General features: G+C 41.2%; 1 protein-coding gene and 1 long non-coding RNA gene across 8 annotated transcripts in view; one reads left to right on the forward strand and one right to left on the reverse strand.

Annotated features, from left to right (window-relative positions):
* Nucleotides 1–1,385, forward strand: part of LOC120399988 — a 28,505-nt gene extending 27,120 nt beyond the window's left edge. For both annotated transcript variants that reach the window (XR_005595444.1, XR_005595445.1), the window contains one exon: nucleotides 878–1,385. This is a non-coding gene — a long non-coding RNA (uncharacterized LOC120399988). The remainder of the gene's footprint in view (nucleotides 1–877) is intronic.
* The window catches only part of BEND6 (BEN domain containing 6), a 36,676-nt gene that overhangs the window by 10,237 nt on the left and 7,520 nt on the right, over nucleotides 1–18,919 (reverse strand). For all 6 annotated transcript variants that reach the window (XM_039528310.1, XM_039528312.1, XM_039528316.1 and 3 more), the window contains exons 2-6: nucleotides 8,458–8,686; nucleotides 8,204–8,349; nucleotides 7,586–7,684; nucleotides 7,031–7,208; nucleotides 4,828–5,045 (exon numbers count right to left, since the gene is read on the reverse strand). In XM_039528310.1, the coding sequence (XP_039384244.1) occupies nucleotides 4,828–5,045; nucleotides 7,031–7,208; nucleotides 7,586–7,684; nucleotides 8,204–8,349; nucleotides 8,458–8,653 (837 nt within the window). In that variant the 5' untranslated portion in view covers nucleotides 8,654–8,686. The remainder of the gene's footprint in view (nucleotides 1–4,827; nucleotides 5,046–7,030; nucleotides 7,209–7,585; nucleotides 7,685–8,203; nucleotides 8,350–8,457; nucleotides 8,687–18,919) is intronic.

The following is an 18,919-nucleotide window of genomic DNA, read 5'->3' on the forward strand; positions in this document are numbered from 1 at the left end:
GTAAACATGCTTTTTAAAAAAAAAAAATTATTTCCAATATTTTAACATTTTCAAAAGCAGCATCTGCACCAGTGCACTCAAAACTGTGTGCCCAAGTTGTGTGCACCTCTAATTTTGGAATTGCACATGTAAAATACATTTTGCAGATACAAAGGAGGGGCCAGATTGTGGCGCCTCACTCATGCTGGTGAACGTTTTCTCAAGCAGGCCCACCGGTTTCAATGGAACTACTCGCCTCAGTACATGCTCACCAGTGTTAGTAAGAGCTCCAAAATCTGGACCTAGGCAATTAGCTATCTAATGTAGCTGCTGTTTGCATGTAGAAATCAGACTACTTGGGCTCCCCCAAACTTGGGTTTGCAACTGTAACCCATGTCAGTTTAGAGGAGGGTTAAGACCACTTAGAAAATATGGGCCTGTATGCTTATTTGGAGATGTCAGGGTAGATTTTGTACATAACAGTTGTCATATTTAATAAAATCATCATATATTAATAAAATAAAAAAAAATAATTGGAGATTTACCCATCTCCTAGAACTGAAAGGGACCTTGAAAGGTCATCAAGTCCAGCCCTCTGCCTTCACTAGCAGGACCAAGTACTGATTTTTGCCCCAGATTCCTAAGTGGCTCCCCTCAAGGATTGAACTCACAACCCTGGGTTTAGCAGGCCAATGCTCAAACCACTGAGCTATCCCTCCCCCTGTTAGTTTTAAATGGATTTTCCCTGATTTAGGGACATGTGAAATAAAGTCCATATAACTGATCTGTACAGATTGGCATGACTCAGTACCCTGAAACGTTTATGTAAATTATGAATGCAAAAACTAATGGAGTTATTATTTAATTAAATCTTTACCTTGATATTTTTCCTCTACAGATTCTGTGCCTGTGATCTCCTGATAATGCTCTATTACTATAATGGAACATCTGGGACCCAGGTCGCTCCATCCAAAATCAGAGTAACTCCAATTAAGTTATGGCCAATCTCTTTAACGTGGGCAGAAAGACACTCTACTCCCTTTGTTTATTTATTTATTATTAAAAAAGAAAGAGTTAGACCTTCTTTCATAACTTTAAGGTCATATTTTCCCCTCAGCTCTTTGAAGTTAATCAAAGTCCCCCCTGCACAGCCAAACATAGGATTTATTCCTTGAATTGAAAAGCATTTCATACTGGTCCATGCTCTGTCCTCACCCACAGACATAAAAATCTACTGAAGTGAGGGGAGTTGCAAAATTGCACCTGAGGGTGCACTGTGATTCATTGTGTCTAATGGAAAACCTCTCACACACAACAGGATAACGGTTATTTATTAATAAATTCCTTAACTATCCTAATTACTGTCTGATAATAAAATTATCATTACTGAGGTTTACTTTTCTTTATATCAGGGGTAGGCAACCTATGGCATGCCTGCCAAAGGCGGCATGTGAGCCGATTTTCAGTGGCACTCACACTGCCCGGGTCCTGGCCACCGGTCTGGGGGGCTCTGCATTTTAATTTAATTTTAAATGAAGCTTCTTAAACATTTTATAAACCTTATTTACTTTACATACAACAATAGTTTAGTTATATATTATAGACTTATAGAAAGAGACCTAAAAACTTTAAAATGTATTTCTGGCATGTGAAACCTTAAATCAGAGTGAATAAATGAAGACTCGGCACACCACTTCTAGAAGCAGCAAAGAATCCTGTGGCACCTTATAGACTAACAGACGTTTTGCAGCATGAGCTTTCGTGGGTGAATACCCACTTCTTCGGATGCAAGCAGTGGAAATTTCCAGGGGCAGGTGTATATATAAGCAAGCAAGAAGCAAGCTAGAGATAACGAGGTTAGATCAATCAGGGAGGATGAGGCCCTGTTCCAGCAGCTGAGGTGTGAAAACCAAGGGAGGAGAAACTGGTTCTGTAATGGGCAAGCCATTCACAGTCTTTGTTTAGTCCTGAGCTGATGGTGTTAAATTTGCAGATGAACTGGAGCTCAGCAGTTTCTCTTTGAAGTCTGGTCCTAAAGTTTTTTTGCTGTAGGATGGCCACCTTAAAATCTGCTATTGTGTGGCCAGGGAGATTGAAGTGTTCTCCTACAGGTTTTTGTATATTGCCATTCCTAATGTCTGATTTGTGTCCATTTATCCTTTTCCATACAAACGGACTTCACTAAAATAAGACAGGAGATCTACATTACTCACTTCACCTCGCTAAAAAGGAAAAAGGACTGTAAGCTGTCTAAACTCCTACCTGCCACATGGGGCCACAACCGTGATACCTCTAACCCACCCAGCAATATCGTCAATCTATCCAGCCACACACTCAGCCCAGAAGAACAGTCTGTCCTATCTCGGGGACTCTTTTTCTGCCCTGCCACCCCTACCAACATGATACAGTTCTGCGGCAATCTGGAAGCCTACTTTCGCCGTCTCCGACTCAAAGAATACTTCCAGGACAACACTGAACAGCCCACTGATACACAGTTACCCTCCCACCAACAGCACAAGAAGAAGAACTCCACATGGACTCCTCCTGAGGGTCGAAATGACAGTCTGGACCTATACATTGAATGCTTCCACCGACGTGCACAGGCAGAAATTGTGGAAAAACAACATCGCTTGCCTCACAACCTAAGTTGTGCAGAACGCAATGCCATCCACAGCCTCAGAAACCATCCTGACATTATAATCAAAGAGGCTGATAAAGGAGGTGCTGTTGTCATCATGAACAGGTCTGACTACCAAAAGGAGGCCGCCAGACAACTCTCCAATACCAAATTTTACAGGCTACTTCCCTCAGATCCCACTGAGGAATACACTAAGAAACTGCACCATCTACTCAGGACACTCCCTACACTAACACCAGAACAAATCAACATACCCTTAGAACCCCGACCAGGGTTATTCTATCTACTACCCAAGATCCACAAACCCGGAAATCCTGGACGCCCCATCATCTCTGGCATTGGAACTCTCACTGAAGGACTGTCTGGATATGTGGACTCTCTACTCAGACCCTATGTTACCAGCACCCCCAGCTATCTCCGTGACACCACTGATTTCCTGAGGAAACTACAATGCATTGGTGACCTTCCAGAAAACACCATCCTAGCCACCATGGATGTAGAGGCTCTCTACACAAACATCCCACACACTGATGGAATACAAGCTGTCAGGAACAGTATCCCTGATGATGCCACAGCACAACTGGTTGCTGAGCTCTGTGCCTTTATCCTCACACACAACTATTTCAAATTTAATGACAATATATATCTCCAGATCAGTGGCACCGCTATGGGCACCCGCATGGCCCCACAATATGCCAATATTTTTATGGCCGACCTGGAACAACGCTTCCTCAGCTCACGCCCCTTCTCTACCTACGCTACATTGATGACATCTTCATCATCTGGACCCATGGGCAGGGGACTCTGGAAAAATTCCACCATGATTTCACCAGCTTCCACCCCTCCATCAACCTCAGCCTGGACCAATCTACACGGGAGGTCCACTTCCTAGACACCACGGTGCAAATAAGTGGTGGTCACATTAACACCACCCTATACCGAAAACCTACCGACCGCTATGCCTACCTTCATGCCTCCAGCTTCCATCCCGGGCACACCACTAGATCCATTGTCTACAGCTAAGCACTGAGGTACAACCATATCTGCTCTAACCCCGCAGACAGAGACCAACACCTAGAAAATCTCCACCAAGCATTCTCAAGACTACAGTACCCACACGAGGAAATAAGGAAACAGATCAACAGAGCCAGATGTGTACCCAGAAGCCTCCTACTGCAAGACAAACCCAAGAAAGAAACCAACAGGACTCCACTGGCCATCACATACAGTCCCCAGCTCAAACCCCTCCAACGCATCATCAGGGATCTACAACCCATCCTGGAGAATGATCCCACACTTTCACAGGCCTTGGGTGGCAGGCCAATCCTCGCCCACAGACAACCTGCCAACCTGAAGCATATTCTCACCAGCAACTGCACACCGCACCATAGTAACTCTAGCTCAGGAACCAACCCAGGCAACAAACCTCAGTGCCAACTCTGCCCACATATCTACACCAGCAACACCATCACAGGACCTAACCAGATCAGCCACACCATCACCGGTTCATTCATCTGCACGTCCACCAATGTAATATATGCCATCATATGCCAGCAATGCCCCTCTGCTATGTACATCGGCCAAACTGGACAGTCTCTAAGGAAAAGGATAAATGGACACAAATCAGACATTAGGAATGGCAATATACAAAAACCTGTAGGAGAACACTTCAACCTCCCTGGCCACACAATAGCAGATTTTAAGGTGGCCATCCTACAGCAAAAAAACTTTAGGACCAGACTTCAAAGAGAAACTGCTGAGCTCCAGTTCATCTGCAAATTTAACACCATCAGCTCAGGACTAAACAAAGACTGTGAATGGCTTGCCAATTACAGAACCAGTTTCTCCTCCCTTGGTTTTCACACCTCAGCTGCTGGAACAGGACCTCATCCTCCCTGATTGATCTAACCTCGTTATCTCTAGCTTGCTTCTTGCTCGCTTATATATACACCTGCCCCTGGAAATTTCCACTGCTTGCATCCGAAGAAGTGGGTATTCACCCACGAAAGCTCATGCTGCAAAACGTCTGTTAGTCTATAAGGTGCCACAGGATTCTTTGCTGCTTCTACAGAACCAGACTAACACGGCTACCCCTCTGATACTTGACACTTCTAGAAGGTTGCCGACCCCTGCTTTACACAGTCTCAATAAACGTTGCAATATATCAGCTTTTATTTAACTCTTATTGCTGAAATAAGTTTTCAGCTAACCTGTTTCTCAGGCTGTTGCTCCTCTTCCTCCACGTTCAATGCTATCGGTGAATTGGAGTTACTGTGGATAGTTGCATATGTATCTGATAAAGAACTGTTTGATGCTTTCCAGACAGTGTGTGAATGAATACTGGAGGCAGATGTGGTCACTCCCCCCTTGAGCAGGGCCTCAGCCATACCTACCAGTTCCTCAAAATGTGTGACTGCCTGTGGCAACACTGAAATTGGAAAGAGTGATCACTAAGAATAGCCGCTGATGCTACTAAACTTTGGTTTAGTTTCATGTATTCAGGTATTTTTGTAACCAAACTCCTGTCACAGTCGTAAAAAGAACAGGAGTTGCAGTCTCCTTTTAGACCAACCCCAGCAATCGGCAGAGATATCATTAGAACGGTGTTTTCTTTTTTTAAACTCCTTCCCTGTCACCAAATAAACCCCACAATGGAGATCAGGCTTCCAGTATAAGCAGTGTGCTAGCTCTCTTCAGATTGATAAAAGAAGCTACTGGTTAACACATGCCCACTGTAATGCTGACCTGGCTGTTTTTCATATCTTTCTCTTATACTGCTTTCTCAAAATAAGTACAGCACTACGAGATTAACGAGTCTGGGCCAAATTCAGAATAGTTAGAAGCAGGTCCAATTCTATTCACTTGAATGGAGGTATGTCTGGCTGCATTTGACCTTTTATTTCTTGCTATAAGAAATCCTTTAAAATGTCCCCTTAGTTGGTCAACATATTATTTACACAGATGAGCTTTTCTGGAGTGAGTCCATTACAAAGATTACATTCAGCGGGGTGACAAAGCATGATCTGATGAAACACTGTAAGAGACAAAGAGGAAGCAAAAAGCACAGTAATTAAACTAATAGAAATTATACAGCAAGGGGGAAAATGTGAGCACTCAAGAGGAAAGTAGAAATAGACCTAGCAATTTAAATGAAATGGACAGATATTAACAATCTTTTACTGGAACAACTTCTGTTGGAGAGTGAGTAAGCTACTTCTGGGTAAGCTCAAAACTTGTCTCTCTCACCAACAGAAGTTGGTCCAATAAAAGATATTACCTCACCCACTTTGTCTCTCTACTATCCTGGAACCAAAACAGCTACACCACCGCTGTATACAGATATTAACAATATCAGATTCAACCTGAAAAAATGGTACTGATACATTTAGAGAAAAACAATCCAGAACACAAAGGTAAAATGGGTGAGGGAAGGCTGAAACAAATTAACAATGAGAGAGGACTAGGTAGACAATCAACTGAACTGAATATGTGCTTGCAACTTCATATGGTGACCAAGGGGGAAAAAAACAACGTTATACTGGGTTGTATATATGGTGGCAGGTGACAAACCCTATTTAAGCTGCATTTGTTCATTTACATTTTGAATGCTGCATGCAGTTTTCGCTCACATATTAAGAAAACAACAATGAATTGGAGCGGGATCCAGAGAAGACCAGCTAAGGTGATTAAGGTTAAAAGAGCTAAATGGGTATAATAAATTGGGTAAAATATTTCAAGGCATCACCTAGAAATAAACTGATGATTTTCAAATGGAAGAAATTATTTGGTTCAGGGATGAATAATTAGAACTGAAGGAATAGAATTAAGTAGGGGAAATTTTAGAATATCAAAAATTGCTGAACAATAACGTCAGTTAGACTTTGATCAGTGGAGTCCCAGTTGCTGGAGTTATTCAGATTTGACCTACAGTTATACAAGGCACATGGAAACGTTCTATGAGGAACAATCTGATTTAACAGATTTTTTTCCATCTTTAAACTCAGTGATCTCATGGTCTCTTTTTAAGTTGATTTAATCTATGGGCAAACTGGAAATAAATGCTGTAGTTACGCAGAAATGACTTTTTTAAATTAATTTGGAGCTAGATCTTGACAGGTGCTTGAGCACTCACAATTCCCACGTAAGTGTCCTCACAACAATCAGGACTTTGTGTGCTTTCAGCTCTCCTCTTTATCAAAAAGTGTCCATTGTTTCATGTTCTCTGTGTATATATATATATATCTTCCTACTGTATTTTCCACTGCATGCATCCAATGAAGTGGGTTTTAGCCCACGAAAGCTTATGCTCAAATAAATTTGTTAGTCTCTAAGGTGCCACAAGTACTCCTCATTCTTTTTGCTGATACAGACTAACATGGCTAGCACTCTGAAACCCATTTTCCCAAAGTTTACCTTGAAGCATGACCAGTGACTGCCGTAGGCGACAGTTTTCTCTCATAGTGTCTGTCAGTTTCCTTTTCAGACTTTTTATTTTGGCACATAGTTCCACTTTGGATAACTGAAACAAGGGCTCCTCATCATCACTGCTGCTTTCACTGTACAGAAACGCATTTCCAGAATATGGTTCTCTCTGAAAAAATAAATAAATTGGGCTATAGAGCAAGAACAGAAAATAAAAGTATCTACTATTAAACTGTTTGGCTAAAGGAGGATATTCTATTTACAAAGACACGCAAAGTATAAATATGAGTTCACTTTAATAATCAACTTAACTAACTGATATTGTAATTCAATTTACAACCAAACTGGTTGACTACAATATTAACAATACTTAGCTCTAATACACTACTTTATATGTCTCCAGCACTATATGAACATTTACTAAAATAGGATCTTTCAGCAGCACTAAATTCTCTTACAATTTTAAATAAATTATTTTTTTTTAAATGTGAACCTCAGCTTTGTTGTGCTTCACAGCTGCAAATCACTGATGACAAGATGTTGTACCTGTTTGTTAATTAAAGATGTTTCAAGTTGATTCAGGACGTTGGCAGAGGCAGAGGCCTGTAATGATTTCTTTCTTTTTATATTCTTCATCATTTTCCCCTGAAAACAACCGCATGATAATACATTTGTGCTCACACAGTGCTTTCTGTCAGAAGATCTCATTGTACACTACAAACATTTATTCATTTTGGCCTTACTATGTCCTTTGAGTAGAAAAAAAATGTCTGTATCTCTTGTCAGTTCTGAGATCCATGAGTTCTCCTGAGTCCATGGCAGACGTCAGAAGCCATGACCCCTGCCCACTTTATGGTGTTGTCAGACCCCTCTCATATTGGGGATAATGCAGTGCAGCTGCACGACATCCAAAGCTGTGAAGATTCTACATACGTTTTGTCCTTCTGCAACTTCTGATAAGGATGGAGGGAAGATCTGGACCTGTGTTATCAATTACCCCAACATGTCATTGAGCTAAGGCATGTGAAGCCTACCTTTGTCCCCACTGTCAACATACACATACTGTGTACCCAGAAAAGTCAGTCACAATGGACTGGAACATTATACTAAGGCACAAAAGTAACAGGTTCACACCTGGGAAAACAACAGAGACTGAAAACCCACCTGCCCTTTGTCCAGGTCACTATCTTCACTCTCTGAGAATATCATCTCAATCCTCTTCCTCTTGCCTTTTCCAACAACTTGTATTTTTGTAATTTCATCTGCCTGCAATATCTTTTGCATCATCTCAACTAGCTCTTGAGGGTCATCTGAAGTGGAGGAAAGAGAAGTCCAAGCAAATGATACTATTCTGCTAGTCATCTAGTGACATCTGAAATTAAATTCTTATAAATGGGCTGCTTTGCAGATGGACTCACCACTCATGTACACTACTTTTACTAAATGTTTCTCTGTCTTCCTTTCTCCCACAGGCCAGTTAACTAGCACCTGCTCATTTGGTTTCAGGAGTCCTTCTAGTTCACTGCCGTCATTGGGAAGATCCTGAATCCATGAAGTCTCTCCGATTTGTAGTGAATTATCATTTACAAAATCAAACAGCGTGAACTTTTTCATTTTTAAGGGATTTTCTTGTCACACAGCCACAGCCTGAAGAATTTCATAGGAAAAATAATTATTTCAACATGTCACTGGTGTACATGAAGCTTTACAAACAGATTTAAAAAAAAAATCCAACCCTCTCCTCCTTGGATTTTACAATCTGTCGGCCTCTCTGTGTGAAAATAACCTGTATAGAGGAAGAGAAAACTAACCAAGTCTCCTGTGAAATCTTCCTTCAAAAGGGGAGAGGGGAAGAGTTTGCCCAGCATACATACAGCCACAGAAGTGGAAAGAGATTTGGTCTCAATGTGCAGCAGCAATCAAAAAAGCGAACAGAATGTTAGGAACCACTAGGAAAGAGGTAGATAATGAGACAGAAAATATCATATTGCCTCTATATGAATCCATGGTGCGGCCACATCTTGAATTCTGCATGCAGATGTGGTCGCCTGATCTCAAAAAGATATATTAGAAATGGAAAAGGTTCAGAAAAGGGCAACAAAAATTATTAGGGGTATGGAACGGCTTCCGTAAGAAGAGAGATTAATAAGACTGGGACTTTTCAGCTTGGAAAAGAGACGACTAAGGGGGGATATGATAGAGGTCTATAAAATCATGACTGTATGGAGAAAGTAAATAAGGAAGTGTTATTTACTCCTCATAACACAAGAACTAGGGGCCACCAAATGAAATTAATAGACAGCAGGTTTGAAACAAACAAAAGGAAGTATTTCTTCACACAACGCACAGTCAACCTGTGGAACTCTTTGCCAGAGGATGTTTTGAAGGCCAAGACTATAACAGAGTTCAAAAAAGAACCAGGTAAGTTGATGGAGGATAGGTCCATCAACGGCTATTAGCTGCGATGGGCAGGAATGGTGTCCCTAGCCTCTGTTTGCCAGAAGCTGGGAATGAGTGACAGGGAATGGATCACTTGATGCTTACCTGTTCATTCCCTCTGGGGCACCTGGCATTGGCTGCTGTTGGAAGACAGGATACTGGGCTAGAAGGACCTTTGGTCTGACCCAGTATGGCCGTTCTTATGTTCTCCAAACCTATACACTACAGGGGATCCACTGAAGAAAAGGGGCATTCATCTCTGCCTCCACACTACTACCTTGTCTCCTTATCTGTCTGCTGCCCCCTGACCACTATGCCTGGAGTTTGCCTCACCTTATAGGGGCCTGAATGCAGAGGTAAAACCTCTGTGAGATAATATAGACTTCAAAGGCTTAAAGGTACAAAGATGATAAAAACTTCAGACAATAGTTTACCCTTGCAACTTGAGGTATACGTATTGTGTATGCTATTTAAAGGGATGTATGACTAAAAAGACTATTAGTCATACTATGGGCACCAAGATGTACAGTATAATTAGTCATATAGGAGCAACCCAGAACACCAAGGATAAGTGACTGGATGGAGTCTGACACATTCTGGCAATGGAAAAGTTGACATATATATGAAATGACAATCTCAGGACTATTAGACAGTTGGGCTGTCTTTTATGAACTAGATTAAAGGCTACAAGGAGAACACAGAGCCAACATTTACATTCCCTCCCCCCCTTTCTTTTACATTAGACTCTTAAAACAAAGGAAGGAAAGGACTATTTTAATTCTCTTGGCAGTACTGAAAATTCATGGGCAGAGGGAAGAGAAGGAACAAAATGCAAACTGGAGTAGTTTATATTTTAGTTTGTTCTATTAAAAACAATGCAACATCATTCAAATGGGAGCAGATTATTGTTAAATGGATTACTACAAATATAAGTCAGTTCATATAGATGTATTACTTTCTGAAAATATTTTCTATTTTAAATGGTCATTAGAATTTTTAGAAATAGCTATGGGATTTTGCCAAACTTTATTCTTCTCATGGACACATATATGGACCCATCTATCAGTTCAGGGAGGTACATCAGTTTTACAGAGCTGCAAACCAGTGAATGTATGAAGGCCCAAATGTGATAACTGAGTGATTTGTTTGGTCTCATTCTGTGTAAAGGTGATCTGGTGGTGTATGCATGGGCTGTCATGTAGTTAACCAGGAACTGAAAAGGAGCACAATTGTTTGAGGCTATTATGCCAGAGTGAGAAGGTCTGGCTCAATGCTCTAAAAGGCAATTCACCCCTATATGGAGGGCTAGCACAAGGCCTATGAACCATGGAAATGCTTCAGAAGAGCTGGCCGTCTGCCCAGGGATACATTTTGTCCTCTTAATTTTCAAAAGACCAAATACACTCCCTCAAAAGGCTTAATGATATGATGCTCTAGTGTAGGGGTCGGCAACCTCTGGCATGCAGCTCGCCAGGGTAAGCACCCTGGCGGGCTGGGCCAGTTTGTTTACCTGCCACGTCGGCAGGTGCAGTGGACCGTGGCTCCCACTGGCTGCAGTTTGCTGTCCCAGGCCACTGGGGGCAGCGGAAAGCAGCGTGGGCCAAGGGATGTGCTGGCCATGGCTTCCCGCCACCCCCATTGGCCTGGACGCCAGTGGGAGCCGCGATCAGCCAAACCTGCTGACGTGGCAGGTAAACAAACTGGCTCAGCTCTTCAGGGTGCTTACGCTGGTGAGCCGCGTCCCAGAGGTTGCCGACCCCTGCTCTAGTGGTAGCTACTAGGCTGAGAAAGAAATTACCATTAAAAAAATGGAATAAGAATTATCATTAGTACTCTCCATGAAGAGTTTGTTGGGTATGATATGAGTAGCATTGTGTAGGACTGGGTTGTACTTCTATTTTACATTTTTTCAGGTAAGTGCAATTTCACAAGATTACATTTTCTTTAATATGAATGCAAAGTATTCCACTAGGAAGGAACAGTCAACTGCACACACACAAAATGGGAAATGGCTGCCTAGCAGGGAGTACTGCAGAAAGGGATCTCGGAGTCATAGTGGATCACAAGCTATATATGAGTCAACGGTGTAACACTGTTGCAAGAAAAGCAAACATCATTCTGGGATGTATCAGCAAGAATGTTGTAAGCAAGACACAAGAAATAATTCTTTCACTCTACTCTGCACAATAAGGCCTCAGCTGGAGCGTTGTGTTCAGTTCTGGGCGCCACATTTCAGGAACGATCTGGACATATTGGAGAAAGTCCAGAGGAGAGCAACAAAAATGATTAAAGGTCTAGAAAACATGACCTATGAGGGAAGACTGAAAAAAATTGGAGAAGTCTGGAGAAGAGAAGACAGAGGGAGACAGACAGTTTTCAAGTACATAAAAGGTTGCTTTAAGGAGGAGGATAAAAAATTGTTTTCCTTAACCTCTGAGGATAGGACAAGAAGCAATGAGGTTAAATTGCAGCAAGGGAGGTTTAGGTTGGACATTAGGAAAAACTTCCCCATTGTCAGGATTTGTTAAGCACTGGAACAAACTGCCTAGGGAGCTTATGAAATCTCCGTCATTGGAGGATTTTAAGAACAGATAAACACTTGTCAGGAATGGTCTTGTTATCAGTTAGTCCTGCCTTGAGAGAAGGGGACTGGCCTAGATGACCTATTGAGGTCCCTTCCAGTCCTATACTTCTATGATTCTCAGAACAACTAGAAAGCCACAGATGATCTGAAAACACCCAAAACTTTACACGTAATGTCTGGGGAAAAGGAATCCCCAAGTCATGAATCACTAGGAGCCTGATTCTGCTGCCCTTACACATGCTGAGTACAGGTCTGTCGCATCTTAGGCGCCTTTAACATGCGCGATTTCAGGTGTATGCGGTCAGCAAAAACAAAGAGAAAAATAACAATTTAAATACTGTTTCTGTAGCGCGGGCGATTCCGCCCACCATTACACTCAATGTAATTTTGACTATATGCGATTTTCGCTTTACACGCTGACTGCGGAACATAACCCCAGCGTAAGATGAGACAGACCTGTAGTTCTTTAATCCACAAGAAGGAATCACTCAACATTGGTGTCGGTGGCAGAATTGAGCCCTAAGATTGTGTTCCTGCTCCCAGTGAAGTTTTGCCACTGACCTCAATAGGAACGGATGATATCCAAAATTCACACTAAAATCAGGCCAATGGAATAGAAATTTGGCCAAAGTGAGATATACAAAGTGCAGGGTTTATAAGAGGTCTGAGTACATGTGCATGCTCTGACAAACCCACTCTGCCTGACAGGGATAATTAGAGCCTTATCACAGCAGTCACGGACTCTGTAATTTATCATTATTTTTAAAAAATCTGAGACTTTTGAGGATTTTTGCATGTGGTGGGTGGATGTGATAGTAAACAACTGAACCTATTTCACTGAGAGTCTGACAATTTAAAAACATGGGACTCTGCCAGAAATTAGAAAATAATATTCAGGGCTAGTGATCTGTCACGCAGTCATGGATTGCATGACTTCTCTGATTTTAGGGGGAGAAGTCACAGAGCTTTTGGGGCTGCTTTAAAAGGCATCTGTGCTGTGCTGCTGCTCCTGCTGCTTTTGCAGAGGTTGAGGCAAGAAAGCAGTGCTTAATAGGTGGCAGAGGCTCTCTAGTATCCACTTCTCGAATCAGCACACAGTCCAGCAGTTTTAAATATATTAAACATGAAATGGTTTAAATCAGTTTTATTTCAACATAAAGAACACTGAGTAAAATAACAACCTTCGATTTCTTTGGTATTTTTCTTCCCCCCCACTGATCTCTTCACACAATTTACTGTGACGAGCTAGAGACCCTCAGGGATAAATACCTACCTCTCTGTTGGCATCTTCTTGAGAAAGTAATTAAAGTGGTTGGAAAGGTAGAACAAAATGTCTGTAATGAAGAAAAGAAAAAGTCCAAGATCCTACACCTATAGAAGGAAAAGGCAGGCCAGTCTTGCAGTTCTTTCACAGGCAAAACTCTCACTGGAGTCAGTAAAAATAATGAGGAGTCCGGTGGCACCTTAAAGACTAACAGATTTATTTGGGCATAAGCTTTTGTGGATAAAAACCCCCACTTCTTCAGATGGAGGCAGTGAGCGTCTTGCTTGAGTAAGGACTAGATGATAGGATGCAACATCTCCTGGAGATGATGCATCCTATCTGACAAAACAGATCACCACAAATGTAAAACAAATGTGTACACACCCTGGTTAGGGACACTAGTTGTTGCTTGGGCAGAATAAGAAAGAATCATAGTAAAAACTGCTAATTTTTTTAATTAAAAAAATGCTGAAATGTGACATTTTGACAATTTATAAACTTTTTTCCTCAAAACCTTTTCAAAATGGGAAATTTGTTGAAACAGATCTTTTCCAGAAAACAGTTTCACTTTCAATGAATCAGCATTATCCAATGAAAAAATGTTTGGTCAATAAACTCTAACCAGCTCAACTCATAAACCTGCATTGTAGAAGAGGGCAGCTTTATAATCTGATCCAGCCTCCAGTAGCTCCACTGGTATAGGACTCCAGGGAGAGGTTATCTATGCATTTCCCGGCTGCCTTAGATCAGTGGTTCTCAAACTTTTGTATTGGTGATGCCTTTCACACAGCAAGCCTCTGAGTGCGACCTCGCCCCCCTTATAAATTAAAAACACATTTTTTTATATTTAACACTACAGGCAGTCCTCAACTTTACGATATTTGAGTTACGAGCAACAGCACTTACAATGTTTATAAATTGTCATCGTGTTTTGACTTTACGACGTCGGTTTCAACTTTACAATGCTCGATCTGACATTGTTCCTTTGTGAAATTCGAGTTATGACATTTTCGATTTAAGACATGATTTCAGGAACCAATTGTGTCGTAAGTCCAAGGACTCCCTGTGCAGGCGAAGCGGGGTTTGGGAGCCTGGTAGCTTGTGATCCCCACGTAATAACCTCATGACCCTGTGAGGGGTTATGACCGCCAGTTTGAGAACCCCTGCCTTAGACTGTCCCATCCTGACAGGGTCCTGGCTATTTTTAAGGCTGTACCAACTAAGTCCAGTGCCCCCATTCCTGCTGGACTTTCTGCTTTTGGAGCTTGGAGTTTAGAATCTACCAGTGTAGAATGAATCTGGTCTTGTGTTGTCAATCTTTTTTTTCTCTGCTTTGGGAGGCTTTATGTCAAAGTCCTGACATTGAGAGTTTTGGTGGATTAAATCATTTTAACTGGAAGAGATGTAATTGTTCACTAATATTACAGTGTGCAGTTACTAACTACAAAAGGGGGTTGTGTACCATTTATTAAAAACCACACGTGCATGCTTTTGTAAGCAAGTTACTTTACAACTGCCAGATTCTCCGTCTGAAAACACAAGCTACCCATTTCATAACTACTGTACCTTAAAGTTACTGTTTATTTCTCTTGAGAGACCCTAATCTATCCCTAGTTTCTCTGAAATCAGATAGCCTGTAGAATTAAAAAAAAGGTGGAAGCTGCCATTTACATGCAGTGTAGAGGAAACATATATTAAATGGATCCCTAATTTTTGCAGACATGCTCACATCTCACATACTAAACAGACATTAAATATACAATTTTGCACATACAATACTGTTACTAAGCAACCAAGAAAGCCAGAATAAGAAAAATAAACACAAAAGTCTTTGTAAAGACATCTCCCTCCCTGTGACTGACACAGTCTGTTCCAGTTCCATTCAGCAGGAGAGCTGGCAGATACCACGATGAGATCACTACATCGCTTTCCTCTCAGTAAATGTAATGTAAAATATTACAAATTTACAACATGTGATTTTAGCCACTCACTGAGTCTGAGTCTGTTCTCACTGAAGTCACTGAGAGCTTTGCTACTGATTTCAACAGAAACAAGATCAAGCCCACAATATACAATCCTATACTATATATACCTGTTTCCTATCCTCCCAGGATTAATGCCTACATAGAAAAGATTAAAATCAGAGTATTGTAGTGAAACATGATAATTCTGAAATTTATATATACTACCATTGTTAACATATATTGACCGCCTTCTGGGTCCAGCCTTTAATAATCCCAATTCTCACTGGAAAGTCCCTCCGCTAACCAGCTACCAGCAGGAGGGGAGAGAGCTGGGTCTGCTGCAGCCAAAACCACTTCACTCCACACTAGGAAACTGGTCCTATTTATAGAGTTTGGTCTCCACCGCTTTTTAAACTGAATTTCCTAAGAAAATTAAAGATATGGGTGCAAAATATCTTGGACTAAAGTAGAAACTCAAGAGAATTTAAATGGCCTCATAAGTTTATAATTAAAAATAAGGCCTTATTTAACTAGTTTATTTTTCCAGTTCTATGGTCTAATTCTGTTCCCACTGAAGTCAGTGTGAGATTTATCATTCACTTCAGAGGGAGAAGAATTAGGCCTTCAGTGAGGAATGCAGAAGTGCTGTTATTGCTCAAGAGCTTTATAGAGTGATATCATAGTCATTTTATGGGAAAGAATGATTTATGTAGAAGCAAAAATCCACAGCTCTCAGGCAAGGTTTACGGGGCCAAGACTTCCCAGAAACAACAGAGATATTTTGTTATGCATTGTAGCTGGAAAATTAGGGGAAAATCTATCAGACTATCACTGCAGAACTTTATAGATTCTGTAGATACATTTAAAATTACCCCATATCCACTAGCAGGGGGTATACCAGTGAAGTAAATTTTCAGGGCAATGTGTGAGGGAATTTAGCTACACAATTCTTACTATCAGTATCTATCAACTGTACTTCTCCATAACTGAATTATAATGGATGGTTTGGTATAACTGGCTGTGAAACATTTTGAGATACTTCTGGTGTGAACTGATGTTATTCATAGTAAGCCATATTATCTTATTTACACAGGTAGTCTCACTGATTTCAAAGTCCCATTGACATTTGAAGTCTGCAGGACTATCAGAAGGCAGGGTTTGGCCTATACCTTGTACTGTGTGTCAAAAATCTTGATATTGATAGTCTGTGAGATGATTATTTTTCATTGCAGTTTCCTGCATGCTGTGAGCTTCAGTAACCTAGAAATACCTTGACATATTAATAACTCCTAAATATACCAATGTCCACCATAAGAACAATTCTGTTTTTAATTATAAGGTTGAAGTATTTTCTTTGAAAATGCTCTAGTTCCCGCACCAAACCATCTACCTTCTTTTGTAATCCTGAGAGATGACAAAGGAAAAATAATGGATTTACTAAGCAGAACTATTTAATAGCTCGAGGATTATAACATTATTTTAAAATTAGTAATTCATTTAGCTAACAGCTCAATATGTTGTGCAGACTCACAAAGACTGGGGAGATGCCTTTACTGAACTCAGTGGTTTACTTTCATTAGTCGACTTTCAAAGAAACGATCAAGCAAGACTACAAAGAAAGAGATGTGGTACATTATCTTAATTCTGCATATTGGATAAATATCTTAAATAAATAGATATCTGACAGCTCTGTAATGGTATGTCTACAGTCACGTCTACAAGTTCAACTTGTATTTGCTCAGGCACAAATTGACAAGGCCATCACAAATACCATGTGCCAATGGGTACAGACTGGCAGCCAGAGTAACATTATGAATAGGAGTGTGCAAATGGTCCTTCCAAAGTTCTTCCAGTGGAAGGACAATGTCACCACAGACAAAATCAGGAACAAGATATAAACTTAGCACTTGCTCTGAGAAATGGCCAAACAGTCAAGGGACATTTCTCTAAACCACCTGTTTTAGAATTTGTTCGGGAAAGATGAATAAAAGGCTGAAGAAAACATCAAAACATCTTTCCATAACTTACTAACCTACTTTAAAATTTGGCTGGTAAGAAGAACCTCTGACCAGCCTTTCTGAGAGAGTTTAAAGCTGGTACAGACTAAATACAGTACTTGCCTCCATCCTTCATACCCCACTACATAATATAGGTGCTCAACTACTATGGTGATGACTGCAGTACAAGAACATATATAGAACGGAATAGAATATTCTAAATGGCCCAAACCTGTTTTTACATGACAACAGAAGCTATCCTATTTTGCTGAGCGACTCCATTTTAAAGCATTATTAACAATGACATACACCCTTCAATTCTAAGAGCACTGCAGCAAAATAGGGGCTAGCGTATTCAAGGCTGTGCTCATGTCAATATCAACAGTCCAATGGCATTTTGACTGCCGACACTCATGCATTATTTTTTGGCTTCCCTTGGTAAGTGATTATACATTTAGAAGGGCTGCCTGGTTAATACTTCAAGTGCCTTTTCTTCTACTCCAAAAGTCCTCTTCATGGCACAATACCAGCAGTAGGGGATAGTCTTGATCACTACCAGTTAACTAAAGAAAAAATATTCTGTCTTAGTACCCAGAAGTAGCAAACCAGTCTTTTTACATGGATCCAAGCCAAAAAAATATAACATACAAGTGGTTACACTTTTGTTTTGCGTAACCAGAATCCTGCTTTTGTGGTGCATAAATGGAGCAGATGCAGCAAAGATCCATCAGCTGGTACCTAGCTACACTAAGTAAATGCACAGAAGTAAATCATTGTAACTTGATGGAACATAAAGGGCTCATATCCTGGAAAGTGTCACTGTAACAGGGTGGCTTGCCTTCAAGGGCTGGAGGGCCTAGGCCTACCAACCCTGATTACAGTGGTGTCACACCTGGCTGTAAGAGTAGAAGAAAGCTACAACGAAAAAGCTACAGAGTGAGAGAGAAAGAGAAGATGCAGAGAAGGGGATTTTTATGAGAGTTTTTGAGATTGCCAGAGACGGGAGGTGTGGCAGTATGCTATGGAAGAGACACTTAGGACAGAGATCAAGACCTGCAGTGTAATTGCTTTGTTGTTTTCAATTGTGTGTTGCTGTATTGGGAACATGAATAAGGAATAAAAGTCTATCCAGAAGGGCCTGGAGACTGAAGCCTGGCCAAAAGTGGCTGTGAGAGTGTTTGATGGGCATGTAATGGGACAGCCCCAGAAAAGGGAGAAATTGTTAGCAAAGTACTGAAATGGCACCTCTGATCTCGGGCAGTGCTGAGTAAATGGCAACCCTCTACAACTAGTGTAGCTGGCAAGAATCCCAACTCCCCTCCCACCAAAAGGGAAGTGGAAACTGAAGGGGTCACAATGAAAAAAAAAAAGATGAAGGACACTGTCCCATTATTCGCAGAACAGAAGCAAAAGACTCAGATCCTGCTGTTGACTTTTGCCAAGTGAACAAAAGCAGCAGGAGGTACAGTTTGTCACTCAGCGGCAGTGGCAGGAGTCTCAATGCAGTTTAAAAGCTGGCATCAGTGTCAGAAGCAGTGGAAGAGGCAGAGGCCTACTTGGAGCCTGAGGGCCAGACCAGGACAACCCAAATTTGGGGGAAAGGCCAGTAGCGGGATACTGTGACTATGAGAA

This window comes from Mauremys reevesii, linkage group 3, assembly GCF_016161935.1.
Source record: "Mauremys reevesii isolate NIE-2019 linkage group 3, ASM1616193v1, whole genome shotgun sequence".
Classification (NCBI taxonomy): domain Eukaryota; kingdom Metazoa; phylum Chordata; order Testudines; family Geoemydidae; genus Mauremys; species Mauremys reevesii.